Source organism: Oncorhynchus mykiss, chromosome 11 (assembly GCF_013265735.2).
Source record: "Oncorhynchus mykiss isolate Arlee chromosome 11, USDA_OmykA_1.1, whole genome shotgun sequence".
Lineage (NCBI taxonomy): Eukaryota > Metazoa > Chordata > Actinopteri > Salmoniformes > Salmonidae > Oncorhynchus > Oncorhynchus mykiss.
The window spans coordinates 37,435,102-37,462,134 of record NC_048575.1 but is presented as its reverse complement, the minus strand read 5'-3'; the positions used below and the strand labels follow the sequence as shown (position 1 = coordinate 37,462,134).

Below are 27,033 nucleotides of genomic sequence, written 5' to 3'. Positions count from 1 at the left end.
AGGGGTAATGATTATTGTAATTAACAGGTGTCTTTGTGTGAATAGTCTAGTGAAAATGTAAAACGGGCTTCTTCATTTTGTTTGGGAAGAAAATTCGGAATTACTCAATCATGCAACGTAGTAGTCTAGCTTACTGTAGGCTACATGGAATATGAAACTGAACTAGGCCTACAAGAGCTTGTTCCAGACCTCATCCATCCAGTTAGGTCTAACTACTAGGCCAATCAGCAACATTGTCGTTGGTGACCTGACTATTATCTCAGCAGCCTGCTGGTGACACACAGCTATATCAAGAGGACCAATCAACAACTGATTCATGAACAAAGGTCTTTTAACCTTTAAGTCCAACATAGCTTTCTGCGAAGGACGGTTTTAGCGGAAGAGTTCGCTCTGCCATGTTTGTTTCCATCAACACAGCGACGTGCACTGAACTACCGTGACTACATACCTTCACCGTAATGACGCCTAATGTGATTGATTAACACACACAATTTGGAAAACACAATCGTGCGCATAGAATTGCGTCATTCTGCACAGGATGCAGAATTTGTGCAGGTTGGCAGGTCTGGTGTACGTTTTAGTTTTGTACTACAGCCCTACTCACTATGAACTATGTAGCCTGTATAGTAATTGTGTTTCCTACCCACCGTCCCCTGACCCCCCCCCCCCCCTCCCAGTTTACCTTGACCGGCTGCAGGGAAGAGTTGACATGAAGCAGACTCCTCTCCTCCTGCTTTGGCTCTTCTATTCTGTTGTGGCGCTGTGGAGTAACCATACACTCCTCCTCTTCCTCTTCCTCCTTCTCGGGGTCAGGGTGGTGCGAGGTGGGGTGTTGGGCCAGGTGTGCGTCGGGGCTGAAGCCCTGCAGCAACGCGGCCACCGCCTCGGGTTTTGGCAGCTTGGTGATCTTGAAGTGCTTCTTGTAGTGCGGCGTGTCCTTCCTGATCAGACGCTGCTTCTCCGTAGGGAACTGGGGCCTCTGTTCCTCTATGTCGCTGCATGGGACCCCGTCCCCACCCTCCTCGTCCTCACCGTCCTCATTCCCACCCTGGTATATGGGCTCCTCTGCAAAGTGCACCGTGGGCTGGCGGAAGAAGGGAAAGGATGGTGTGAGTGACGGGAGAGAAAGAAAGAGCAGGGGGGAACCGATCGTATTGAAGACAATGATCCGTCTCACTGGTCATGGTTATTTAGTTTACCTGACCAGGAAAAAGTGTAGAACTAGGGTACAGAGTTTTCCTAGCCACGAAGTGCCAGGTCTTAAAATTACAGCACCCGTATTAGGAGAGGTGATTGAAACAGATTGTCGTAGTAGTGAAATTCACCTCCACATACTCCACCTCCATCTCGTCTAGCTCCTCCTCCTCCTGTTCACCACGCCCACCCACTAGGCTCTCTCTCGCTGTGGTAATCACGCACCGTCTCTCCTCGTGAGAGTTGGCAGAGGCTGTGCTGTTGGACGCCGCAGAGTCGTGGCTCTGATTGGACAGATTGCTCAGTCGTTTCTCCTGCAACCACCAATCACACGTCAGAATCCTTAGAACAACGTGCTGGATAAGTGGCCAACAGGTACAGACTTAGATTCTGTTTCAACAGTACACCTTTACCTATAATCTGTATGGACCACACCCACAGCAATGATGGTTCTTACAGAATGTATGCATTTAAAATGTTAAAAAGCTTCACTCACGGATCTCAAGTATGGTGGCATGTAGGATGTACAGTGGTGTGTTGTACCTCAGTACCAGGAGACTCTGGCTCTCCATCATGACAGGATATGTAGGCCTCATTCCTCTTCTCCTCAATCACCTTCTTCATGACCTTCAGCTCACTGGGGTGGGGCGTCGCCCGGCGCTGGAGACCCTGAACAGACACACGCGGACGAGAATCTGTCAATTCCCCAGACTGACAGTTCATCTACAGACACACAAGGAGGAGACCGCCTCAAAAAGTATTTTGCAAACTGTAAATTAGACACAAGAAAAGAACAACAAACTGACTCAAGGAAACTCAAAGACCGAGATGCCGAAACTAGACTGGAATGGAGTCTGCTACTGATTTCCCTGACTGGATATCTCTCTTTACCCTGTCATGCCCTGTCAGAATGGAAAGAAAGGACAATGAAAGGAAGCTAAGTAATGAACCAGCCATAGAGCGCTTCATTTTAAAACGTGTTGGTTGGTGCAGTGCACGAGTCACATGAACCAAGCTCCTCATAAAGCACTGTTGATGTATTGTATACTCAGCAAAAAAGAAACGTCCCTTTTTCGGGAACCTGTCTTTCAAAGATAATTCCTAAAAATCCAAATATCTTCATAGTAAAGGGTTTAAACACTGTTCACCATGCTTGTTCAATGAACCATAAACAATTCATGAACATGCACCTGTGGAAAGGTCGACACTAACAGCTTACAGACGGTAGGCAATTAAGGTCAAAGTTATGAAAACTTAGGACTCTAAAGAGGCCTTTCTACTGAAAAACACCAAAAGAAACATGCCCAGGGACCCTGCTCATCTGCGTGAACGTGCCTTAGGTGTGCTGCAAAGAGGCATGAGTACTGCAGATGTGGCCAGGGAAATAAATCGCAATGTCCGTACAGTGAGACGCCTAAGACAGAGCTACAGGGAGACAGGATGGACAGCTGATTGTGCTCGCAGTGGCAGACCACGTGTGACAACATCTGCACAGGATTGGTACATCCGAACATCACACCTGCGGGACAAGTACAGGGTGGCAACAACTGCCCAAGTAACACGAGGAACGCACAATCCCTCCGACTCAGACTGTCCGCAATAGGCTGAGAGAGGCTGGACTGAAGGCTTGTAGGCCTGTTGAAAGGCAAGTCCTTACCAGACATCACCAGCAACAACGTCACCTATGTGCTCAAACCCACAGTCGCTGGTCCAGATAGGACTGGCAAAAAGTGCTCTTCACTGACGAGTCGCGGTTTTGTCTCACCAGGGGTGATAGTCAGATTCGCGTTTATCATCGAAGGAATGAGCGTTACACCGAGGCCTGTACTCTGGAGCGGAATCGATTTGGAGGTGGAGGGTCCGTCATGGTCTGGGGCGGTGTGTCACAGCATCATCAGACTGAGCTTGTTGCCATTGCAGGCAATCTCAACGCTGTGCGTTACAGGGAAGATGTGGTACCCTTCCTGATGTGGTACCCTTCCTGCAGGCTCATCCTGACATGACCCTCCAGCATGACAATGCCACCAGCCATACTGCTCGTTCTGTGTGTGATTTCCTGCAAGGTAGGAATGTCAGTGTTCTGCCATGGCCAGCGATGGGCCCGGACCTCAATCCCATTGAGTACGTCAGGGACCTGTTGGATCTGAGGGTGTGGGCTAGGGCCATTCCCCCCCAGAAATGGAAGAGTGGGGTAACATCTCACAGCAAGAACTGGAAAATCTGGTGCAGTCCATGAGGAAGAGATGCACTGCAGTACTTATTGCAGCTGGTGGCCACACCAGATACTGACTGTTATTTTTTTATTTTGACCCCCCCCCCCCCCCCCCCCCCCCCTTTGTTCAGGGACACATTATTCAATTTCTGATGGTCACATGTCTGTGGAACCTGTTCAGTGTATGTCTCAGTTGTTGAATCTTATGTTCATACAAATATTTGCACATGTTAAGTTTGCTTAAAATAAACACAGTTGACAGTGAGAGGACGTTTCATTTTTTGCTGCGTTTACATGTATAAGTGTATTAGTAGTCTTACCCTGCGCTCTGCAGCCGCCTCATCGTCCTCATCCTGCTTGGTGGTCTCCTCCTGGAACTGGATAACGGACACCCGGTTCAGGTTGCTGTCTATCCAGCTGTCGTCCACACTGTTCTGCAGCAGATTCTCTGTAGGGAGACAGGATGGAGAGAGGGACCTGGGTTACAAAAACAGTTTACGGGGATTGAAACGGTCATCGTTGTGGTACATGGGAGTTGTGGTGTTATGGGAACATCTTAAGAACATTTGGGTTGAGAGTGATGGGAGAGCAAGAAGGACTCTGGGAGAGGAATGTGCTGCTCGGTGTAAAATTGCACTCGGGTTCTATTTTCAAGATTTCGATACGCAGCTCACACTTGATAAGGTAGTTTGGACCTGTTCGCGCTGGCCAAAAGTTTCCAGCGTCACGGGTAAAAAAACAACAACAAGAAACAGACTGATTTTGCAACACCCCAGTGTAGCTCCTATGTTAGAGGAAGGAAAGGGAAGAGGATATGCTTTGAAGGAGGACTTCGGGTTCAGTTGGTAAATAGTGAATAGCCCAGGAAAAAGTTGAGATGGAGAACGGAGCGTGATAGAGATGTGAGAGAGGAGGAGGAAGATGATGTCCACCAGGAGGTAGGTGTAGGGCTAACTCACCCAGGCTAGGGGAGGGCTGCTGGGGCAACAGGTAGCAGGTGAGCACCTTCTCCCCGGTGCTCTCGTCGTCCTCCGTCTGGAACTTGAGCATGGGCTGGGACTGGTTCTCTGCCAGCCACATGGCCTTCAGGTTGAGGTTGGCCAGGGCAAACGGCAGGTTCTGTAACCTGGGGACACCACACAACATGGACAAATTTCATTCTGAAGAATAGTCCGGTGTTGCTCAGTTGGAAGAACATTGCGTTTGCAACGTAAGGATTGTGTGTTCCATTCCTGCTGGGGCCACCCATATAAAAATATATGCATGCACTACTTTAAGTCACTTTGAGGGAAAAAAATGTCATAATTAATATTTGTGTTATTATATCATTATTAGACTACAAGATTTGATAAAGGGTTAAGAGAAGCTCAGACTACTTCAGAAGTGGAGTCACTAGATATGTTATTACAGGAGAGAAGTCTACCAACACCAGTGATTTACAGGACCTATATGGGGTGTAGAAGGGTTACCTGTTCCCTGCCACATCCAGAACATGAAGCTCAGTGGCGTCAGCCAGCTCAGCGGGCAATTTGGCCATGCGATTGTCTCTGAGGGAGAGCACGTTGAGGCTGGCGCAACCACCCAGCTCATCTGGCACGTCGCCCAGCCGGTTGCGGTCCACATTCAAGTTGGTCAGCTTCTTCAACTTGCCCAGCGAGCGAGGCAGAGTCTATTGAATAAAAACGCGCAACAATAAAACATGTCAAATTGAATGGATGTTTAAAGCTATGCATCTCAAGGGGGATGTTGAAAGGACAAGGCCGGGAGTCTCGGGACAAGGCACATATTGTTCTGTACATTTGTTCTGAGCCAGCGAACTGTGGTTCTAAAATATACCTGTAAGAGGTTCTCGGTCAGTACGAGTTCCGTCAGGTTCTCACACTCTCCTATGGAGTCACTCAGGTGGGTCAGTCGGTTCTGGTCCACTTTCAGGATGGACAGCTGCTTCAGAGAGCCTAATGAACACGACCCAGGTCAAAAACCGTCACAAGCCTTTGAGTCAGTTTATATGCATCATTTCCCCAGTAGGGGGCAGTATGGTTTTCAGTGCATTACCTTCTATTACATCCAAGCATTGAAAATGCCCAATGTCCATGGGTCTAATTCAACAGTACTTGGTTAAAAGCACACACCTTGACAAAGTACTTTGAAAAACTCAGTTTAGTCTGACAATGAAGCTACTGTGTAAATTAGTTCAGGTGAATAAGCCACCGTACAACGGAACAGCGAATGCCATCAGGCAACCTTTCCTCCCTCTCTCTCCCCATCTACCTCCTTCCCCCGCTCTCTCCCTCACCTATGCTGTCGGGGACCACCTCCAGGAGGTTGTGTGAGAGCAGCAGGTCAGTGAGGGCCAGCAGGCCGCTGAGCTCTGAGGGCAACTCCTCCAGTCGGTTCTCTGACACGTCTAGACACACGAGTCTCTGCAGGTTCCCCAGCTCCTACAGACAGACAGACACACACACACACACAAAGCAATGTCGTTTTTAGTGTGAATACTCCCACTGGAATGTATGTGGTAGGTTTCATACTAGGCTTCGGCAGTACCCAGATTACCATACCTTCATACCGACCTTGTGCCATACCGAGATACTCATAACTGGACACAAGGGGCGCTATTTTCAAACCCCACTGCCAACAAGTACATGTACAATCCTTTAGAGAATGCGCACTAAATGCTAACAAGCACATTGCAAACATTTTATACAGTCTTTACAGTATTTACAGGACAGATGTATAACTTTATAAGCCGGGACAAGTAACTCAATACTAATAACAGTTTGCTGCATGCACAAAACCAACGCTAGACAGCAAGGCTCTTGATCCAGGAGGGGACTCTGCTGTTTCCAAACAAAGATTTTGGAAGAAGCTAACCACTGAGCTAATAAGCTAACTAGCTACTAAAATAGCATACCAAATGCTCAACTGCAGAGCATTTAGCACAGTTTACTTAATAGGTATAAGATACAGTATCTGGATACAGTATCTAGCTGGCAAACACTTAGTTGTGAGTTCCATACTGTAACTAGACTAGGCGCGTGCTGCACAACAGTGAGTGACTCACAAGGCTCTGGTCTCTTATTTGTGTGCTTGTAAACAAAAATCACATGACTGGGGACTTCCAGGAAAATGAATGACACCATCTTCTTTATCTCCTAACTTATTGCAAAAGTTGACTGCAGGTATTTACTTCAAAACGTATATATTCACATGTATACAAATAAAACATCAAAGAAATTGTTTCAACGATAACGAAAAACCATCTCGTGGCTACTTCCAAATATCCCAGTATAAGGTATACCGCCCAAGCCTATATCATACTGAGCAATGTTCTGGTTCTAAGCGAATAAGGGCATGCCAAGCCAGGACCGTACTCACTAGTGGCAAAGAGGAGAGCTGGTTGCGGTCCAACCACAGCTCTCGTAGGTTAGGGAGAGCACCAAGTGTGTCCGGCTGTTAGAGATAGAGACAGAGGGAGGGGAAAAAGAGAAAAGAAAGGTAAACAGAGGACCCAAAGTTGTCTTTGCTCTGCTTCTAGAGCGAGTGGGAACAAACATGCATCCTCCACTGTACTTAAATATGCATAATTTGGGAAGGGGAGAGGAGGCGTCTACATAAACACACATCACACGCCCCAAATACCACCGCGGTGGTGGAGTCCCCAAATGGCTGTGGGAAGGGGCAAGATTCACCTGACCAAACAATTCCTGTAAAATGACCCCAGATTGTATTTGAGTGACGCATTACATTAAAAGACTAGCATGCCTGGGAGGGATGGGCAATGTGCAGTATGACAGGCAGGCAGCCAGGCTTTCAGGCGGCAGCATGACGTCAGGTTGTTTGCTCAGCCTCCGCCTGTCGGCTCAACAGGCATTATTTACCCTGTACATTGAGATGACTAGCCAGGCAGGCGTTCCCATGCTAAAAGAAGCAGGACTCAAAGGGCAACATATTACCTACGGAGCGCACAACATTTGACCAGGGCCCTATCCCTTTTCCCTACATAGTACACTACTTTTGGCCAGGGACCATAGTAATGCACAATATAGGGAATAGGGTGCAACATGGGATGCATTCATAGCACACAGTGGCCCTAATGTCCAACAGACCAGTTCCAAGCCATTGTGTTTGTTTGTGGGTTAGATATGTGGTAGATAGATGGGTGCTTGTGGTCGGGAAATGTAAGAAGGGTGTTTGGGTAGTGTGTGTGTGTGTGTGTGTGTGTGTGTGTGTGTGTGTGTGTGTGTGTTCGCGCACGCCCGCACGTTCTGGACATCAGGGTTGGGGTCAACTCAAATTTAAGGCAGTCAATTCAGGAAGTAAACTTTAATTCCCATAAATAAATAAATAATGTACATCTATATTGAATTCTCTTCTCAATAAACAGAAAAGGAGAAGCTATGTCAAGTTCTGGATTTGAAAATCAAATCACTTCTTGAAATGACCGACTTCAATTCAAATTGACCAACCAAAGATGGTTTAGTACGAAGATAAGTAGAAACGGTTGTCCAATAGAAATCCCTGATCACGGTTGTAGGCGATATCACAGCTCATCCGCAGAAACACGTAATCGGTTCGAACGGTCATCTCGCTCTAAACTCCACATGTACAGGCCGTCAAATTAAAAAGCACTCTTTCGATAAAGTTGTTATTGACAAAAATGTAAAAGTGTCAGTGTGACACTTTTACAAGTTTGTAGTAATGACATGTTCACCTACTTAAAACATTGGTTTGAATGTTGTGCCTTTAGAGAAACAAACAAAAAAAAACAAAAGGAATCATTTTTTACTTTTCTCATTGACTTCTCAAACCCTAAACCCCGGTCTGGTGTGCAAAGTCTACTTCACAAGCGTTCCCGGAATGTTGGGTCTCTGGGTTTATAAAAATCTGTACCCCAACCCTGCTGGACATCCAGGGTGTACGATCCTGTGTGGCATGTCCTGTGAGCTGTATTTCTAACCAGCTTGCTTGTATGCAAGACGTGTTTTGTGGCACAGCATAAACCAGGGTCAAGGGTGCGTATATTTCTATGGCCCCCATGTATGTTGAGAATGTGAGTTATTGTCATGCTGTATATCACACATCCTTTACATAGCGTCTCCGTTGAAAATGGCACCCTATTCCCTATGTAGTTAACCACTTTGTACAAGGGCGCTGGTCAAAAGTAGTGCACAATATAGGGAACAGAGTGCTATTTAGAGATTGTTCTTACCAACACATCCAGTTCATTGCTGCCCAGGTCCAGATGCTCCAGTTTCACCAGGAAAGAGAGTGACCTGGATAAGCGAGAGAAACACATAAATCATAGAAAACACTGATGTAATGGGGACTACTGCACACTCAGACGACACGGTCTCGTTGAAACTCACTCAGCGTTGTGAATATACAGTGCCTTCGGAAAGTACACCCCTTTTTCCACATTCTGTTACGTTACAGCCTTATTCTAAAATGTATTACATTTTTTCATCATCAACCAACACACAATACTGCATAATGCCGAAGCGAAAACAGGTTTAGACATTTTTGCAAATGAGTTTTTTTTTTTTTAAATTAACAGAAAAACCTGATTTACATAAGTATTCAGACACTTTGCTATGAGACTCAAAATTGAGCTCAGGTGCATCCTGTTTCCATTGATCATCCTTGAGATGTTTTTACAACTTGGAGTCCATCTGTGGTAAATTCAATTGATTGGACATGATTTGGAAAGGCACACGCCTGTCTATATAAGGTCCCACAGTTGAAAGTGCATGTCACAGCAAAAACCAAGCCATGAGGTCGAAGGAATTACACAGATCTGGGAAGGGTTCCATAACATTTCTGCAGCTTTGAAGGTCCCCAAGAACACAATGGCCTCCATCATTCTCAAATGGAAGAAGTTTGGAACCACAGACTCTTCCTAGAGCTGGTCACCCGGCCAAACTGAGCAATCGGGGGAAAAGGGCCTTTGTGGACGCTCAGACCATGAGAAACAAGATCCTCGGTTCTGATGAAACCAAGATTGAACTCTTTGGCCTGAATGCCTAGCGTCACATCTGGAGGAAACCTGGCACCATCCCTACGGTGAATCATAGCGGTAGGGACTGGGAGACTGAGGATTGAGGGAAAGATGAACAAAGCAAAGTACAGAGAGATCCTTGATGAAGTCCCGAGTGCTCTGGAGAAGGTTTTCAGACTGGGGTGAAGGTTCACCTTCCACCAGGACAACGATCCTAAGCACACATCCAAGACAACTCAGGAGTGGCTTCGAGACAAGTCTCTGAATGTCCTTGAGTGGCCCAGCCAGAGCCCGGACTTGAACCCGATTGAACATATCTGGAGAGACCTGAAAATAGCTGTGCAGCAAAGCTCCCCATCCATCCTGACAGAGCTTGAGAGGATCTGGAGAGAAAAATGGGGGGAACTCCACAAATACAGATGTGCCAAGCTTGAGGCTGTAATCGCTGCCAAAGGTGTTTCAACAAAGTACTGAGTCATTTTTATTTTACATTTAACCTTTATTTAACTAGGCAAGTCAGTTAAGAACAAATTCTTATTTACAATGACAGCCTACTGGGGAACAGTGGGTTAACTGCCTTGTTCAGGGGCAGAACGACAGATTTTTACCTTGTCAGCTCGGCGATTCGATCCAGCAACCTTTCGGTTACTAGTCCAACACTCTAACCACTGCCGCCCCAAAAGGGGTCTGAATACTTTCCAAAAGCACACTGTATTTATAATCTATATATAAATACATCAACAATGTATTTGAAGGCGACTTCTGGACTGTTACAGTCTGGATCAGATAGACTAACTGATTGTCAGACTAAACCATCACGCCCAATCATTGACACATTCCCACACAGTCACACACATGACAAGCTGGTCATTCAGCAAATCACACATTTACAGTCTGTCCTTCTCACAACAACTGTATCCATAGTGAAGAGAGCAAATAATATTGGTTGCTAGTGAACAGATATACTAGAGAGGACTTTGTGCTTCAAATCACCAGTCATATCATCAAGGTCTCCTTTCTAGGAAATAACCACCTTCCCTAGCATGGAGGGTGGCTGGGACTATGCCAGGCTGAAGAGGGCACTTACGTGGGCAGGGACTTGAGCAGGTTCTCCCTGAGCTCCAGCGTCACCAGGTTGGCCAGGCTGCAGGAGAGAGGGAAGAGAGGACGAGAGAAGAGGAGGAGGAGTTAAGTCTGGTTAACTTTGCATGGCGATTGGTCTCGTCCAACCGGTCACACAGTCAGTCTGTCTGAGAACCCATTGTGTCATGTAATTACGCCTTTACCAAGGTCTGTCATTTTACAGAACGAGGAGGCTGAATGTTTAGAGTAAGAAGGAAACCTGTGTCGTGGTTGGGTCTGCGTATTTTGTTGGTGCGTGTGTGTGCACTTACTTTCCTATGTCGTTGGGCAGTGTCTGCAATGACACGTCGTTAAGTGCCAGGTGGGCGAGCCCTCTGAGCTGAGTGAAACCATCAGGCAACCTGGTGATGAGGACAGAAAGGGAGAGGGGAAAACAGATGGAGTGAAACACAGAGGGAAAAAAATGGCCCTTTAACACCAGCCCTTGAAGCACTTGGAACAGCTGCTTCATCTGCCTATGGCAGCATCCCAAATAGCACCCTATTCCCGTCATAGTGCACATTTTTAGTGGTGCACTATATAGGAAAAGGGTGCCATTAGGGACGCAGCGTAAGTGGCCAGATCCATCTGTCAAAGCACTCACCATCACCACTCCTGCCAACAGTTCCTTTCTTATTCTATAGGAGAAGTAAAAGCAGGGAGATGGTTTGCCTCGCCAAAAGCATTACACTTCTACAGTATACTTAAACGCCATGTTAAAAGGTGCAATACAGCCGTTTTTTCCACAATATATTATAATTTCTCAAGCAATAATTTTGCTAGGACTGTCTGGGAGATGTCTGAGTGGGGAGGGGACAACTGAAAACTAGCTTATATTAGCAGAGAGGCTTGGAACGCTTTCTTATTGGTCTATTAACTAATTAACCGTGGCGTAACCATTCAGGCCAAAACAGGCTGCACTGTCAGGCAGTCTTTTCAAACAGCTCTTAGACTAAAAGGGCATTATCATCACTTTCACTATATCACAGTATTATTCCAACCGCAGTGTGAAAATATGGACACAGGAAATCACGCTTTTGACTGTACTGGGCCTTTAATGTAGTTTCAAGGTCAGAGAACAGCATACTGTATCCTCACAAAGCCTTGTTCTCCTCCAGGTGTTTTGCTCATGTACTGTACATAATCTAATACTGAGAAAGGGCCTGCTCTGAGCCTTTGACACATCTGGGCAACAACTACCTGCACATTTGTTTCATTGTCTTGAGCTGTTTATCTTCAGGCCATTATGGAAAGGAAATAATCACAACATGGCACAAAGCACACGTATGACAGTGACCTCCCCCATATATCTCAAAGGCAAAAACACAATGGCAACAGCAGAGAGAGAGGTGGTACTGGACTGATCCACTGACTTGGAGAGGGGGTTTCCACTGAAGTCTGCAATCTCCAATGCTTTGCAGAATTTAATGCTCTCGGGGATCTCAGGAATGTCTGTGGACAGAGACAGAGATTAGAGAGGGGGAACACAGTCAGATATAACAATATTGTATACTGCTTTTCCTGTCACCTGCTATATGATATGTACACCAAGGACACAAGAGAGAAAATATTATTTCCATTGTGTGTGCTTGTGCTGAGTTGCAAAATGAGAAACCATTTGAGATCGGTTTGACGTAAACAATCAAGGGCGGAATTGACTTCTGCCATTGATATGTAAGGGGGGGGGGGTTACAGTGCATTCGGAAAGTATTAAGACAGCTTCACTTTTCCACAATGTATTACGTTACAAATCAAATGTTAGTCGTCACATGCGCCGAATACAGGTGTAGAACTTGCAGTGAAATGCTTACTTTAGAGCCCCTAACCAACAATGCAGTTGAAAAGAATACGGATGAAAATAAGAGATAAAAGTAACAAGTAATTCAAGAGCAGCAGTAAAATAACAATAGCGAGACTGTACCGGTACCCCCGCTGTATATAGAGTCAATGTGTGGGGGCACCGGTTAGTTGAAGTAATACGTACATGTAGGTAGGGTTATTAAAATGACTATGCATAGATGATAACAACAGAAAGTAGCAGCGGTGTAAAAGGGGGAGGGGGGCAATGGAAGCTGTTTAATAGCCTCTTGGACCTAGACTTGGCGCTCCGGTACCGCTTGCGTGCGGTAGCAGAGGGAACAATCTATGACTAGGGTGGCTTGAGTCTTTGACAATTTTTAGGGCCTTCCTCTGACACCGCCTGGTATAGAGGTCCTGGATGACAGGAAGCTTGGCCCCAGTGATGCCATGGGCCGTACGCACTGCCCTCTGTAGTGCCTTGCGGTCGGAGGCCGAGCAGTTGCCACACCTGGCAGTGATGCAACCAGTGATGCAACCAGGATGCGCTCGATGGTGCAGCTGTAGAACCTTTTGAGTATCTAAGGACCCATGCGAAATCTTTTCAGTCTCCTGAGGGGGAATAGGTTTTGTCGTGCCCTCTTCACGACCGTCTTGGTGTGCTTGGACCATGTTAGTTTGTTGGTGATGTGGACACCAAGGAACTTGAAGCTCTCAACCTGCTCCACGGCAGCACCGCCGATGAGAATGGGGGCATGCTCGGTCCTCTTTTTCCTGTAGTCCATGATTATCTCCTTTGTCTTGATCACGTTGAGGGAGAGGTTGATGTCCTGGCACCACCCGGCTGTCTCTTCGTTGTCGGTGATCCGGCCTACCGCTGTTGTGTCGTCATCAAACGTAATGATGGTGTTGGAGTCGTGCCATGCATTGCAGTCATGAGTGAACAGGGAGGGAGGGGACTGAGCACACACCCCTGAGGGGCCCCTGTGTTGAGGATCAACGTGGTGGATGTGTTGTTACCTAACCTTACCACCTGGGGGCGGCCCGTCAGGAAGTCCAGGATCCAGTTGCAGAGGGAAGTGTTTAGTCCCAGGGTTCTTAGCTTATTGATGAGCTTTGAGGGCACTATGGTGTTGAACACTGAGCTGTAGTCAATGAATAGCATTCTCACATAGGTATTCCTTTTGTTCATGTGGAAAAGGGCAGTGTGGAGTGCAATAGAGGTGGTGTGCAAATTGGAGTGGGTCTAGGGTTTCTGAGATAATAGTGTTGATGTGAGCCATGACCATCCTTTCAAAGCACTTCATGGCTACAGACGTGAGTGCTATGGGTGGGTAGTCATTTAGACAGGTTACCTTAGTGTTCTTGGGCACAGGCATGATGGTGGTCTGCTAAAAACATGTTGGTATTACAGACCTCGGACAGGGAGAGTTTGAAAATGTCAGTTAAGACACTTGCCAGTTGGTCAGCGCATGCTCACAGTACAGGCCCTTGCAGTCCTTCTGGCCCCTCGGCCTTGTGAACATTGACCTGTTGCGGAGAGCGTGATCACACAGTCTTCCGGAACAGCTGGTGATCTCATGCATGTTTCAGTGTTATTTTCCTCAAAGCAAGAATATAAGTAGTTTAGCTCATCTGGTAGGCTCGGTTCACTGGGCAGCTCTCAGCTGTGCTTCCCTTTGTAGTCTGTAATGGTTTGCAAGCCCTGCCACGATTCGATCTTAGTCCTGTTTTGACGCTTTGCCTGTTTGATGGTGCATCGGAGGGCAGAGCGGGATTTCATATAAGCTTCCGTGTTATAGTCCCGCTCCTTGAAAGCGGCAGCTCTAGCCTTGAGCTCAGTGCGGATGTTGCCTGTAATCCATGGTTTCTGGTTGGGGTATGTACTAGAGGTCGACCAATTATGGTTTTTCAACGCCGATACCGATTATTGGAGGACCAAAAAAGCCAATACCGATTAATTGGATGATTTTTTTTCTTTCTTTATTTATTTGAAATAATGACAATTACAACATTACTGAATGAACACTTATTTTAACTTAATATAATACCCCAATAAAATCAATTTAGCCTCAAGTAAATAATGAAACATGTTCAATTTGGTTTAAATAATGCAAAGACAAAGTCTTGGAGAAGAAAGTAAAAGTGCAATATGTGCTATGTAAGGGTGATTGAAAGATGAACTGACGTCCACAACAGAACATGAGAACATATGAAAGCTGGTGGTTCCTTTTAACATGTGTCTTCAATATTCCCAGGTAAGAAGTTTTAGGTTGTAGTTATTATAGGAATTATAGGACTATTTCCCTATATACCATTTGTATTTCATTAACCTTTGACTAATATATATTCTTATAGGCACTCTCCTCGCTCGAACCAGAAACACAACGACAGCAGCCACCATCGAAGCAGCGTTACCCATGCAGAACAAGGGAAACAACCACCCCAAGGCTCAGAACGCTATTAGCGCGCGCTAACTAGCTAGCCATTTCACTTCGGTTACACCAGCCTCATCTTGGGAGTTGATAGGCTTGAAGTCATAAACAGCGCAATGCTTGACGCACAACGAAGAGCTGCTGGCAACACGCACGAAAGTGCTGTTTGAATGAATGTTTACGCACCTACTTCTGCCTACCACCGCTCAGTCAGATACTTGTATGCTTAGTCAGAATAGAATATGGATAGAATTATGGTCAGATTTGCCAAATGGAGGGAGAGGGAGAGCTTTGTATGGTCTCTGTGTGTTGAGTAAAGGTGGTCCAGAGGTTTTTCCCCTCTGGTTGCACATTAACATGCTGATAGAAATTTGGTCAAATGGATTTAGGTTTCCCTGCATTAAAGTCCCTGGCTACTAGGAGTGCCGCCTCTGGGTGAACGTTTTCTTGTTTGCATATGTCGGAATACAGCTCATTCAATGCTGTCTTAGTGCTAGCCTTTGACTGTGGTGGTATGTATGTAAACAGCTACGAAAAATACATATGAAAACTCTAGGTAGGAAGAAAGAGTACCTCATGATAAGCTGGAGACCACACTACCTCAGGCAAGCAATAGCTCGAGACTTCCTTAGATATCGACACACCTACTCATTCAAGGGTTTTTCTTTATTTTTTACTATTTTCTACATTGTAGAATAATAGTGAAGACATAAAAAATATTAAATAACACATATGGAATCATGTAGTAACCAAAAAAAAAAAGTGTTAAACAAATCACAATATATTTTATATGAGATTCTTCAAAGTAGCCACACTTTCATGCTGACCAAACCGGACGCGCACCTGCGCCATCACGCTGTTGATTTTGTACCCCCATACCACACACGATTACGACACGCATGTTGAAATATCAAAACAAACTCTGAACCAATTATATTAAATTTGGGTACAGGTCGAAAAGCATTCAACATTTAAGGCAACTTAGCTAGCTAGCTTGCTGTTGCTAGCTATTTTTCCAGGGACATAAATATTGGGTTGTTATTTTACCTGAAATTCACAAGGTCCTCTACTCCGAAAATTAATCCACACTTACTCTGGCTTCTTTTTTTTACCTCTTTGGACGTTATATGGAGGTTGGCAGCCAACTTTACGGTGCATTACTACAACCGACTGGAATGTGGACGTCAGTTCATCTTTCAATCACCCACGTGTGTATATACTCCTAAACACCAATGAGGAGATGGGAGAGGCCGGACTTGCAGCGCGTTGAGCATCACAAATATAACATATTTCTATTTTAGCGCCTACCCATGCAGACGCTCGCTGATGCGTGCGAGCAGTGTGAGTGCAATGATTGAATAACATGTACATTTATTTTGCACGCGACGCGAGCAGTGTGGTCAGCATGTTTGCCTTGATGACTGCTTTGCACACTCTTGGCATTCTCTCAACCAGATTCATGAGGTCACCTGGAATGCATTTTAATTAACAGCTGTGCCTAGTTAAAGGTTCATTTGTTTAATTGATTTGCTTCTTAACGTGTTTGAGGAAATCAGTTGTGTTGTGACAAGGTAGGGGTGGGTATACAGAAGATAGCCCTATTTGGTAAAAAAAAAAAAACAAGTCTATATTATGGCAAGAACAGCTCAAATAAGAAAAGAGAATCAACAGCCCATCATTACTTTAAGACATGAAGGTCAGTCAATCTGGAACATTTCAAGAACGTTTCTTTAGGTGCAGTCGCAAAAACCATCAAACGCTATGATGAAACTGGCTCTCATGAGGACCGCCACAGGAAAGGAAGACCCAGAGTTACCTCTGCTGCAGAGGATAAGTTCATTAGAGTTAACAGCCTCAGAAATTGCAGCCCAAATAAATGCTACAGAGTTCAAGTAACAGACATCTCAACATAAACTGTTCAGAGGAGACTGCGTGAATCATGCATTAATGGTCGATTTGCTGCAAAGAAACCATTACTAAAGGACACCAATAAGAAGAGACTTGCTTGGGCCAAGAAACACAAGCAATGGGCATTAGGACCGGTAGAAATGTGTCCTTTGGTCTGATGAGTCCAAATTTGAGATTTTTGGTTCCAACCGCCCTGTCTTTGTGAGACGCAGAGTAGGTAAACGGATTATCTCCGCATGTGTGGTTCCCACCGTGAAGCATGGAGGAGGTGGTGTGATGGTGCTTTGCTGGTGACACTGATTTATTTAGAATTCAAGGCACACTTAACCAGCACGGCTACCACAACATTCTGCAGCAACACGCCATCACATTTGGTTTGCACTTAGTCCCCACTATCATTTGTTTTTCAACAGGACAATTTTAATTTTTTTATTTTATTTTACCTTTATTTAACTAGGCAAGTCAGTTAAGAACAAATTCTTATTTTCAATGACGGCCTGGGTTAACTGCCTGTTCAGGGACAGAACGACAGCTTGTCAGCTTGGGGATTTGGGGATGGGGATTTGGGGATTTGAACTTGCAACCTTTCGGTTACTAGCCCAACACTCTAACCACTAGGCTACCTGCCGCTTCACACCTCCAGTGTGTAAGGGCTATTTGACCAAGAAGGAGAGTGCTGCATCAGTCATCCACAATCACCCGACCTCAACCCAATTGACAAGGTTTGGGATGAGTTGGACCGCAGAGTGAAGGAAATGCACCTAACAAGTGCTCAGCATATGTGGGAACTCCTTCAAGACTGTTAAAAAGCGTTCCCGGTGAAGCTGGTTGAGAGAATGCCAAGAGTGTGCAAAGCAAAAGCAAAGGGTGGCTACTTTGAAGAACCTCAAATATAAAATATATTTTGATGTTTAAAATCATTTTGGTTACTACATGATTTCATGTGTGTTATTTCATTGTACATTGTAGAATAACTACAAAACTATGTAGAAAATAGTAAAAAAATAAAAACCCTTGAATGAGTAGGTGTGTCCAAACTTTTGACTGGTACTGTAAGTATTGAGACCCTTTGCTATGAGACTCTGAAGGTTCACCTTCCAACCGGACAACGACCCTAAGCACACAGGCAAGACAACGCAGGAGTGGATTCGGGACAAGTCTCTGAATGTCCTTGAGTGGCCCGGCCAGAACCCGATCAAACATCTCTGGATAGACCTGAAAATAACTGTGCAGCAACGCATCCCATCCAACCCGACAGAGCTTTAGAGGATCTGCAGAGAAGAATGGGAGACACTCCCTAAATAAAGGTGTGCCAAGCTTGTAGCATCATACCGAAGAAGATTTGAGGCTGTAATCGCTGCCAAAGGTGCTTCAACAAAGTACTGAGTAAAGGGTCTGAATACTTACTGAATACTCCGGAGCTCACTGGTGCAGCTAGCGTGAGCTGCCGGGCCATAGCCTACCCAGATTATAGTTGATCAAATGTTTCACGTTTGTTGCAGACAGCCAGAGCGATTGAAGAACATGAACAAACCCCCATGCGTAGCCAATGTGTTTCATAAGATATTTATGTATATCATGATATTTTCTAACTGCAATGTTTTTATTAGAACACAGGTGTTTATATATGGAAAAACACGTTTTACATTTCGACCAATCGATTGGAAAGAACAGATGACTCTCGATCGACTAAGATTTTATTTTGCCGGGGACAGCCCTAGTTTCTATTGGTCTATTTAGACTTTTGCCTGCTTGCTTGTATTTTGTTAAGCTCGCCTGCCCATGAATGCAGGTTTTTGCTCTAGGTCTTACTTTGTTGGTTCTCTGTAAGGGATGTTTTGCAGAATTTGACATTTATTACCGGGTGGTTAAATTTGGTGTCTGTTTATGGTGGTAATTTGCACGCACGTCTGCTGTATGCTGGTTTTGAACGTGGTTTTGACCCCAGCAGAGGGGGCCGCAGACCGCCAGACCACCTGTTTGTGTGTGTGTGTGTGTGTGTGTGTGTGTGTGTGTGTCCAAGCGCACGTACCGTTTCTGGAGATGTCGAGCTCCACCAGCTGCATGAAGTTGGCCACCTCAGGAGGGAGCCTCTGGATCTCATTGTCACTCAGACCCAGTTTCCGCAGGTTCAGAAGTCTGAAGAAAGGCTAAAGAGACAGAGGAACACTGGGTTAGGACAACACAGCTTTGAGAAAGAGCCACTGAGGTGGAAACACGTCAGCTTTTTAATAAATAACAGCATTGAAAAATGACATCACCAAGCCATTTCATAGCGTTGGCATATCTAAACTCGACTGGGTTTGGACACTTCCCATCTGCAACACATAGCCTATGCTGTAACCAAACACTAGACTCAACATTTGTCAATGAGATCAAAGAGTTGATCGAGGGTGCATGTGAACGCAAAAAGGTTGGGATAAATCAACTATGTCGTGCTGTTTACCAGAAAAGTTAGTGTTGAACTTTTGGTGCAGTGCATGCTCACAAGGTGCAATTTAGATAAACAATCAGCGCATCTCAATTCCCTCCACTCCATCAAAACACACGGCAGACATCAGCACGCTACGGGTTGTAAACACAGAACTACACACATATCCCTGTAGGTTTACCAGGGCAGGCCTACATCTTTCAAAAATATTTACTTCAGTTCCATCAACACATCCCTAAACCCCTCCTTGTATCACCATGGCAACGGCAGCCCCCCCCCAAAAAAGTGGCTTTGGATAGGAGAGCTCTGCTCGGGCTGTGCTACCAAGTACTTTCACAAGAGGCTGGTTGTTGGATTCAGAACACACCTCCAGCAGGCAAGACCGGGCGGCTAGACGGGCTGACGGTGTGTCCTCCGCTGCTAGCTACACAGCCTGGAAGACTGGCACAGGGAACGGGTCCCAAACTACGCAGCCATTAACTCTTTAAGCCTCCCACTGCAGCCACAGAGGGCCAGCGTCCTACTCTGGTCCGCCAGGGCAATGAGGGAATCATAGTAATAACACACTCAGACACCATAGACGGGTTGCCTGACAACGTAACGACAATGATGTGCGCACATTGCATTGGCAAAAGGCTGTGCTATGATTCTGAAGGGTCAGAGAGCAGCAATGACAAGAAGATGCCGTGTGGGGAATCATAGGCGGCTTGTCTCAGCGACTTGTTTCTTGTTCTTGATACCATGCCTTGTTTTGAGGTGTGTTGACTCATGTCACATCTATGCTAATATGGCTAAAATCCACTAGCTAGCTAACCAACAACTGTAACAATGTCTTTGAGAGACAACAAGTACCTTATTGTGTGAATGTATGTGTTTTCAATAAACATTGAGGCAAAATATAGTTGACATAATCCTATAATTGTAAATCAACCCTGTCTGTTTCCGGCCTCTCGGGAGCAAGCACATCGGTTTTGCAGGTAAACATCCCAGCCATCTAAGGTAGCGGGGCAATGAGGACAAAGTGAGCGAACTCCGATTCTTAAACAAGAATCCATGATTCAGAATCAGAGCGCATTCCGAGCCGTCAGAGGACATGAAGCCTGAACCCAAAGTCAACCTAGACAGACTCGGCCTCCCGGGTGGCGCAGTGGTTAAGGGCGCTGTACTGCAGCGCCAGCTGTGCCATCAGAGTCCCTGGGTTCGTGCCCAGGCTCTGTCGTAACAGGCTGCGACCGGGAGGTCCGTGGGGCGACGCACAATTGGCCTAGCGTCGTCCAGGTTAGGGAGGGATTGGTCGGTAGGGATCTCCTTGTCTCATCGCGCACCAGCGACTCCTGTGGCGGGCCGGGCGCAGTGCGCGCTAGCCAAGGTTGCCAGGTGCACGGTGTAGCCTCCGACACATTGGTGCGGCTGGCTTCCGGGTTGGCTGCGCGCTGTGTTAAGAAGCAGTACGGCTGGTTGGGTTGTGTATCGGAGGACGCCTTCAACCTTCGTCTCTCCCGAGCCCGTACGGAAGTTGTAGCAATGAGACAAGATAGTAGCTACTACAACAATTGGATACCACGGAATTGGGGAGACAAAAGGGGTAAAATAAATAAATATATAAATATATATATTTTTTTTAAACCTAGTGACGTTGGGTTTCGTGTCATGAAACCCAACGTGAAAATCCCGGAAATTCCTAACTGGTTCCCACCACTCAAGATGTTTTACAATTCCACTGCAATATTCCTGTCTCTAGGGGGAAGTTGCATAAACGTTCTGAGGCGTATCGAGTAAATCAAGGTCTCCCTTTGTGCAGCGTGCTGTAATGTAATGTTCCTGTCTGACAGGCAGCAGCGGAGAAGACAATGTATGTGTCCCAACTGGCACCCTATTCCGTATACAGTGCACTAATTTTGACCAGGCGCCATTGGGCTCTGGTGAAAAGTGGAGCACTATATAGGGGAATGGGGTGACAGTTGGGACACAACCAATATGACATGCTAGGAGACAGCTCTACAATTACACTGCCAGACGGACGAACGATGCTGCAGCTCTGCTCTTCACTGACACACGCTTCCTCTGCTCTTAGTGTACATTGTATTTGGCTGGGGTCAGGTGGTGAGCTGCACTCTCTCCCCTAGGAGTGTTTGTGCGTGTGAGAGTGTGTGTATGATAATGTGTGGCAGAGAGAGAGATGTTGTGGTGGCACCCCTGGCTCTGTCAGGTGACTGGTATCGGGAAGAGAAAATAGGAGCCAGGGGACTGGCTGAATCCCAAATCAGCCCCTTCCCCTCGCCCCTTGAGCTGGGACAATAAACCGAAAATGGTCAACACCGACCACTTATCGCAGGCATTTTGCTGATATCTTTCATTATGATAAGTAGCCTATACTAGAGACATTATTGTTAATGGGCCAATTGATGGCTACAACTATCAAACTAGTAGTAGTTTAAAGGATTGTTATTTTTTTTCATTACAGTGGTGCACACAGTTAGAAACTTGTCGCTCTATGAATTGCTATAGCAATACAGATTATCGCCCGAAGCTGAGGGAGTGAAAATGGAGGGTGTCGGGGCTAATTAGACCCTCCAATAGCCACTTTTACCGAGCCAGCATTGCTGCTGGCTTCAGAGCAAAGTGGAATCCCATAAGGCACAGCATTTTTGCGTTTACATTTGTTTTATTATTTAAAAGTGGAACATGATTTGCATGTGTCTTGAAGTTGATAGCAAGTTGGTCGGGGCGAGGGGGTCATTTGGGATTCACGGTCTGTGACCTGCCCTGGGCCCAAAGAAAGCAGCCGCACACCACTGGCACAAGTGTTTACCCTAGAGCAGGAGGACCTCCACACACACACACACACACACACACACATTTACGCACCCATACACACACACACAAAACACAGGTGAACACACACCTAACCTGTAGCCCTCGACATTGATTCGGTATCGTACCCCTGTATTGTTACATTGTGTTACTTTTTATTTTAATTTTTTACTTCAATTTATTTAGTAAATATTTTAACTATTTATTGAACTGCATTGTTGGTTAAGGGCCTGCAAGTAAGGATTTCACGGTAAGGTCTACTGTTATATTCGGCGCATATGACAAATAATATTTGATTTGACCCACACACACACACACAGACAGAGAGGTCTTCAAGTTCAGGGTCGTTTTCTGCCAACCAGACAGACAGACATTCAACAGGAGTCAAGTAAGTTCATGGGCAGAGACAGAGACATTTGCTTAAGCATTCCCATACCAACCACTTGAGTCAGGAAAACAACAAGAGACCCCAAAACAGAGAGAAGGGGGGTGGGAACTTCTCCATGCGAGACCATACCAATTTAGATTAAAGCCTCAATACATTCCCCTTCCCTTCTCTCAGAGGGTTTGTCCAAAATGGCACCTTATTCCAGTAAGAGCATTTATTTTGACCCGAGTCAATGGGGCTCTGGTCAAAAATAGTGTACTACATACAGACTTAGGGTGCAATTTGGGACACAACCAGTGTCTGCAGAGCTCAGTGATAGCAGGCCATGTAACACAATAAGTCCTCTGAATGGCCGATTATGCCCCACTGACAAAGACGGCCATTCAGTCTGCTGCAGAGTGGCTAGTCGGGATTGACCATGTCAACTTCTGTGCTATGTTGATTATGTACTCATAAACGATGGTATCACACCCTATTGGGAAAACGTAAACAAATCAATTCTGTTATAGCGCCAAATCGCATGCTACAACTGGAAGAATCATGACAAAAGATAATGTTGTTGAAAGCCTGGGCAGAGGCTAAGTGCAGGCAAATCTTTTTGAATATTCCTTTTTGGTTGAGTTTCGGGGTGGAACAGGTGTGTGTGTCTCGCGCACATGATGGAGCAAAGTGACACTGAACCAATGAGGAACGGGCTCTCATACCGTTGTGAGTTAGGCTATAAATCACGGGCTTCCTCAGAAGTGGATAATAATTGCTTTATTTGCCTCATCCTCCGCTCTTAATAAGCCATTGTTTGTTCTATCTTTCATAAAGCTGTGATTGAGATTAGCCTACGCCTATAGACGCAGACTTTCATTCTTGTTCTTTCTTTAAAGTGGCAACTTTAGGACAACAGTACCTTGTTAGGCTATTGGAATATACAGTGGTTCTTCCTTTAAAGTTGCGTCGTACTGCGGCACAGCTTGCAGGCTGCGGCAGAATTCTATGGCACGTTACTTACAGTTGAAGTCGGAAGTTTACATACACTTAGGTTGGAGTCATTAAAACTGGTTTTTCAACCACTCCACACATTTCTTGTTAACAAACTATAGTTTTGGCAAGTCGTTTAGGACAGCTACGTTGTGCATGACAAGAAATGTTTCCAACAATTGTTTACAGCATCTTCACAAGGTCCTTTGCTGTTGTTCTGGGATTGATTTGCACTTTTCGCACCAAAGTACATTAATCTCTAGGAGACAGAACGCGTCTCTTTCCTGAGCGGTATGACGGCTGCGTGGTCTCATGGTGTTTATACTTGCGTACTATTGTTTGTACAGATGAGCGTGGTACGTTCAGGCGTTTGGAAATTGCTCCCAAGGATGAACCAGACTTGTGAAGGTCTGCAATTGTTTTTCTGAGATCTTGGCTGATTTCTTTTGATTTTCCCATGATGTCAAGCAAATGGACACTGAGTTTGAAGGTAGACCTTGAAATACATCCACAGGCACACCCTCCAATTGACTCAAATTATGTCAATTAGCCTATCAGAAGCTTCTGAAGCCATGACATAATTTTCTGGAATTTTCAAAGCTGTTTAAAGGCACAGTCAACTTAGTGTATGTAAACTTCTGACCCACTGGAATTGTGATACAGTGAATCATAAGTTAAATAATCTGTCAGTAAACAATTGTTGGAAGAATTACTTGTGTCATGCACAAAGTAGATGTCCTAACCAACTTGCCAAAACTATAGTTTGTTAACAAGAAATTTGTGGAGTGATTGAAAAACTAATTTTAATGACTCCAACCTAAGTGTATGTACATTTCTGACTTCAACTGTACATGCATACATAAAATTGATCAGAAATACAGTGAAGACATTGTTAATATTGTAAATGACTATTGTAGCTGGAAACAGCATATGGAATATATACATAGGAATACAGAGGCCCATTATCAGCAACCGTCACTCCTGTGTTCCACTGGCACGTTGTGTTAGCTAATCCAAGTTTATCATTTTAGAAAACCCTTTTGCAATTATGATAGCACAGCCTAGAAGGCCAGCATCCCGGAGTCGCCTCTTCACTGTTGATGTTGAGACTGGTGTTTTGCTTGTACTATTTCATGAAGCTGCCAGTTAAGGATGTGTGAGGCATCTGTTTCTCAAACTAGACACTAATATACTTGTCCTCTTGCTCAGTTGTGCACCGGGCCCTCTAACTCGTCTTTTTATTCTGGTTAGAGCCAGTTTGCGCTGTTCTGTGAAGGGAGTGGTACATAGTGTTGTACGAGATCTTCAGTTTCTTGGCAATTTCTTGCATGGAATAGCCTTGATTTTTCAGAACAAGAATAGACTGATGAGTTTCAGAAGAAAGTACTTTATTTCTGGCCATTTTGAGCCTGTAATCGAACCCACAAATGCTGATGCTCCAGATACTCAACTAGTCTAAAGAAAGCCAGTTTATTGCTCTTTTAATAAGCACGTCCTGCAGGCCCAAGCATGGATCAAAGCTGGCGAAACATTCAATGACGTCATCTTCACAGAGGAATCTACCATGGCCCTTGAGCAATTTGTAAAAAATTGCTACAGAAAAAAAGATCAAGCAAGCCGAGTCCCAAGCATCCCTTCAAACTGCATGTGTGTGTGGGGGGGGGGGGGGATTTCTCGTTAGGGACCAGGCCCATAGCCTACTATTCAGGGGTTTTTCAGCCCTGCATGGATTTCTTTCTTAAGCTTAAAATGTATATATTTGTTTTATTCATGTTAGGCTGTTCAAGCAACTTTTTCGAGCCCAGTCCCATTCATATCGAATGGCGAGACAATGGAATAGTTAAGGAGTGTTTGTTACAAAAAATGAATAGTTTAAGCCTGTAAGGCCCATGCATCCGACAGAGCGAGCAAAACAAGATTTTCTGACAGGACATTTTGTGCTTTTTGGGTGGGATTCTCCACTCTGTCAAGCCTACATTTCTATCTTGTGTTCTTTTAGGCCTATATAACATACAGTGGGGCAAAGTATTTAGTCAGCCACCAATTGTTCTCCCACTGAAAAAGATGAGAGGCCTGTAATTTTCATCATAGGTACACTTCAACTATGACAGACAAAATGAGAAGAAAAAACCCCCAGAAAATCACATTGTAGGATTTTTAATGAATTTATTTGCAAATTATGGTGGAAAATAAGTATTTGGTCAATAACAAAAGTTTATCTGAATACTTTGTTATATACCGTTTGTTGGCAATGACAGAGGTCAAACGTTTTCTGTAAGTTTTCACAAGGTTTTCACACACTGTTGCTGGTATTTTGGCCCATTCCTCCATGCAGATCTCCTCTAGAGCAGTGATGTTTTGGGGCTGTTGCTGGGCAACACGGACTTTCAACTCCCTCCAAAGATTTTCTATGGGGTTGAGATCTGGAGACTGGCTAGGCCACTCCAGGACCTTGAAATGCTTCTTACGAAGCCACTCCTTCGTTGCCAGGGCGGTGTGTTTGGGATCATTGTCATGCTGAAAGACCCAGCCACGTTTCATCTTCAATGCCTTTGCTGATGGAAGGAGGTTTTCACTCAAAATCTCACGATACATGGCCCCATTCATTCTTTCCTTTACACGGATCAGTCGTCCTGGTCCCTTTGCAGGAAAACAACCCCAAAGCATGATGTTTCCACCCCCATGCTTCACAGTAGGTATAGTGTTTTTTGGATGCAACTCAGCATTCTTTGTCCTCCAAACACGACGAGTTGAGTTTTTACCAAAAAGTTATATTTTGGTTTCATCTGACCATATGACATTCTCCCAATCTTCTTCTGGATCATCCAAATGCTCTCTAGCAAACTTCAGACGGGCCTGGACATGTACTGGCTTAAGCAAGGGGACACGTCTGGCACTGCAGGATTTGAGTCCCTGGCGGGGTAGTGTGTTACTGATGGTAGGCTTTGTTACTTTGGTCCCAGCTCTCTGCAGGTCATTCACTAGGTCCCCCCGTGTGGTTCTGGGATTTTTGCTCACCGTTCTTGTGATCATTTTGACCTCACGGGGTGAGATCTTGCGTGGAGCCCCAGATCGAGGGAGATTATCAGTGGTCGTGTATGTCTTCCATTTCCTAATAATTGCTCCCACAGTTGATTTCTTCAAACCAAGCTGCTTACCTATTGCAGATTCCGTTTTCCCAGCCTGGTGCAAGTCTACAATTTTGTTTCTGGTGTCCTTTGACAGCTCTTTGGTCTTGGCCATAGTGGAGTTTGGAGTGTGACTGTTTGAGGTTGTGGACAGGTGTCTTTTATACTGATAACAAGTTCAAACAGGTGCCATTAATACAGGTAACGAGTGGAGGACAGAGGAGCCTCTTAAAGAAGAAGTTACAGGTCTGTGAGAGACAGAAATCTTGCTTGTTTGTAGGTGACCAAATACTTATTAATTTGCAAATTAATTAATAAAAAATCCTACAATGTGATAATTTTTTTTCTCATTTTGTCTGTCATAGTTGAAGTGTACCTATGATGAAAATTACAGGCCTCTCTCATCTTTTTAAGTGAGAGAACTTGCACAATTGGTGGCTGACTAAATACTTTTTTGCCCCACTGTATGCTATTTATTGAAATAGGCTATAGCAGATATGAATAGGCAGATTACTGGGAATGCTGCCTTGCAGCAAAAAGGCTAAACTATCGTCTGTTACGTCTCAATGTCTGTCAATAGTCTTCGATAGACGATACTATCATAATATCGGCTGAACCTAGTAGCCAGCTCGCA

The 27,033-nt window shown here is 45.1% G+C and overlaps 1 protein-coding gene across 22 annotated transcripts in view; it reads right to left on the bottom strand.

The window, feature by feature from the left end:
- The window catches only part of LOC110535656 (protein scribble homolog), a 128,853-nt gene that overhangs the window by 51,201 nt on the left and 50,619 nt on the right, over positions 1 to 27,033 (bottom strand). For all 22 annotated transcript variants that reach the window (XR_005034623.1, XR_005034622.1, XR_005034624.1 and 19 more), the window contains exons 2-15: positions 18,699 to 18,816; positions 11,900 to 11,978; positions 10,799 to 10,888; positions 10,492 to 10,548; positions 8,619 to 8,682; positions 6,785 to 6,859; positions 5,703 to 5,847; positions 5,243 to 5,361; positions 4,876 to 5,075; positions 4,366 to 4,532; positions 3,727 to 3,854; positions 1,738 to 1,863; positions 1,326 to 1,508; positions 683 to 1,084 (exon numbers count right to left, since the gene is read on the bottom strand). Coding sequence is in view for 19 of the 22 variants with exons in the window: in XM_036935390.1 (XP_036791285.1) it covers positions 683 to 1,084; positions 1,326 to 1,508; positions 1,738 to 1,863; positions 3,727 to 3,854; positions 4,366 to 4,532; positions 4,876 to 5,075; positions 5,243 to 5,361; positions 5,703 to 5,847; positions 6,785 to 6,859; positions 8,619 to 8,682; positions 10,492 to 10,548; positions 10,799 to 10,888; positions 11,900 to 11,978; positions 18,699 to 18,816 (1,953 nt within the window). In the remaining 3 variants the exon portion in view is untranslated. The remainder of the gene's footprint in view (positions 1 to 682; positions 1,085 to 1,325; positions 1,509 to 1,737; positions 1,864 to 3,726; positions 3,855 to 4,365; positions 4,533 to 4,875; positions 5,076 to 5,242; positions 5,362 to 5,702; positions 5,848 to 6,784; positions 6,860 to 8,618; positions 8,683 to 10,491; positions 10,549 to 10,798; positions 10,889 to 11,899; positions 11,979 to 18,698; positions 18,817 to 27,033) is intronic.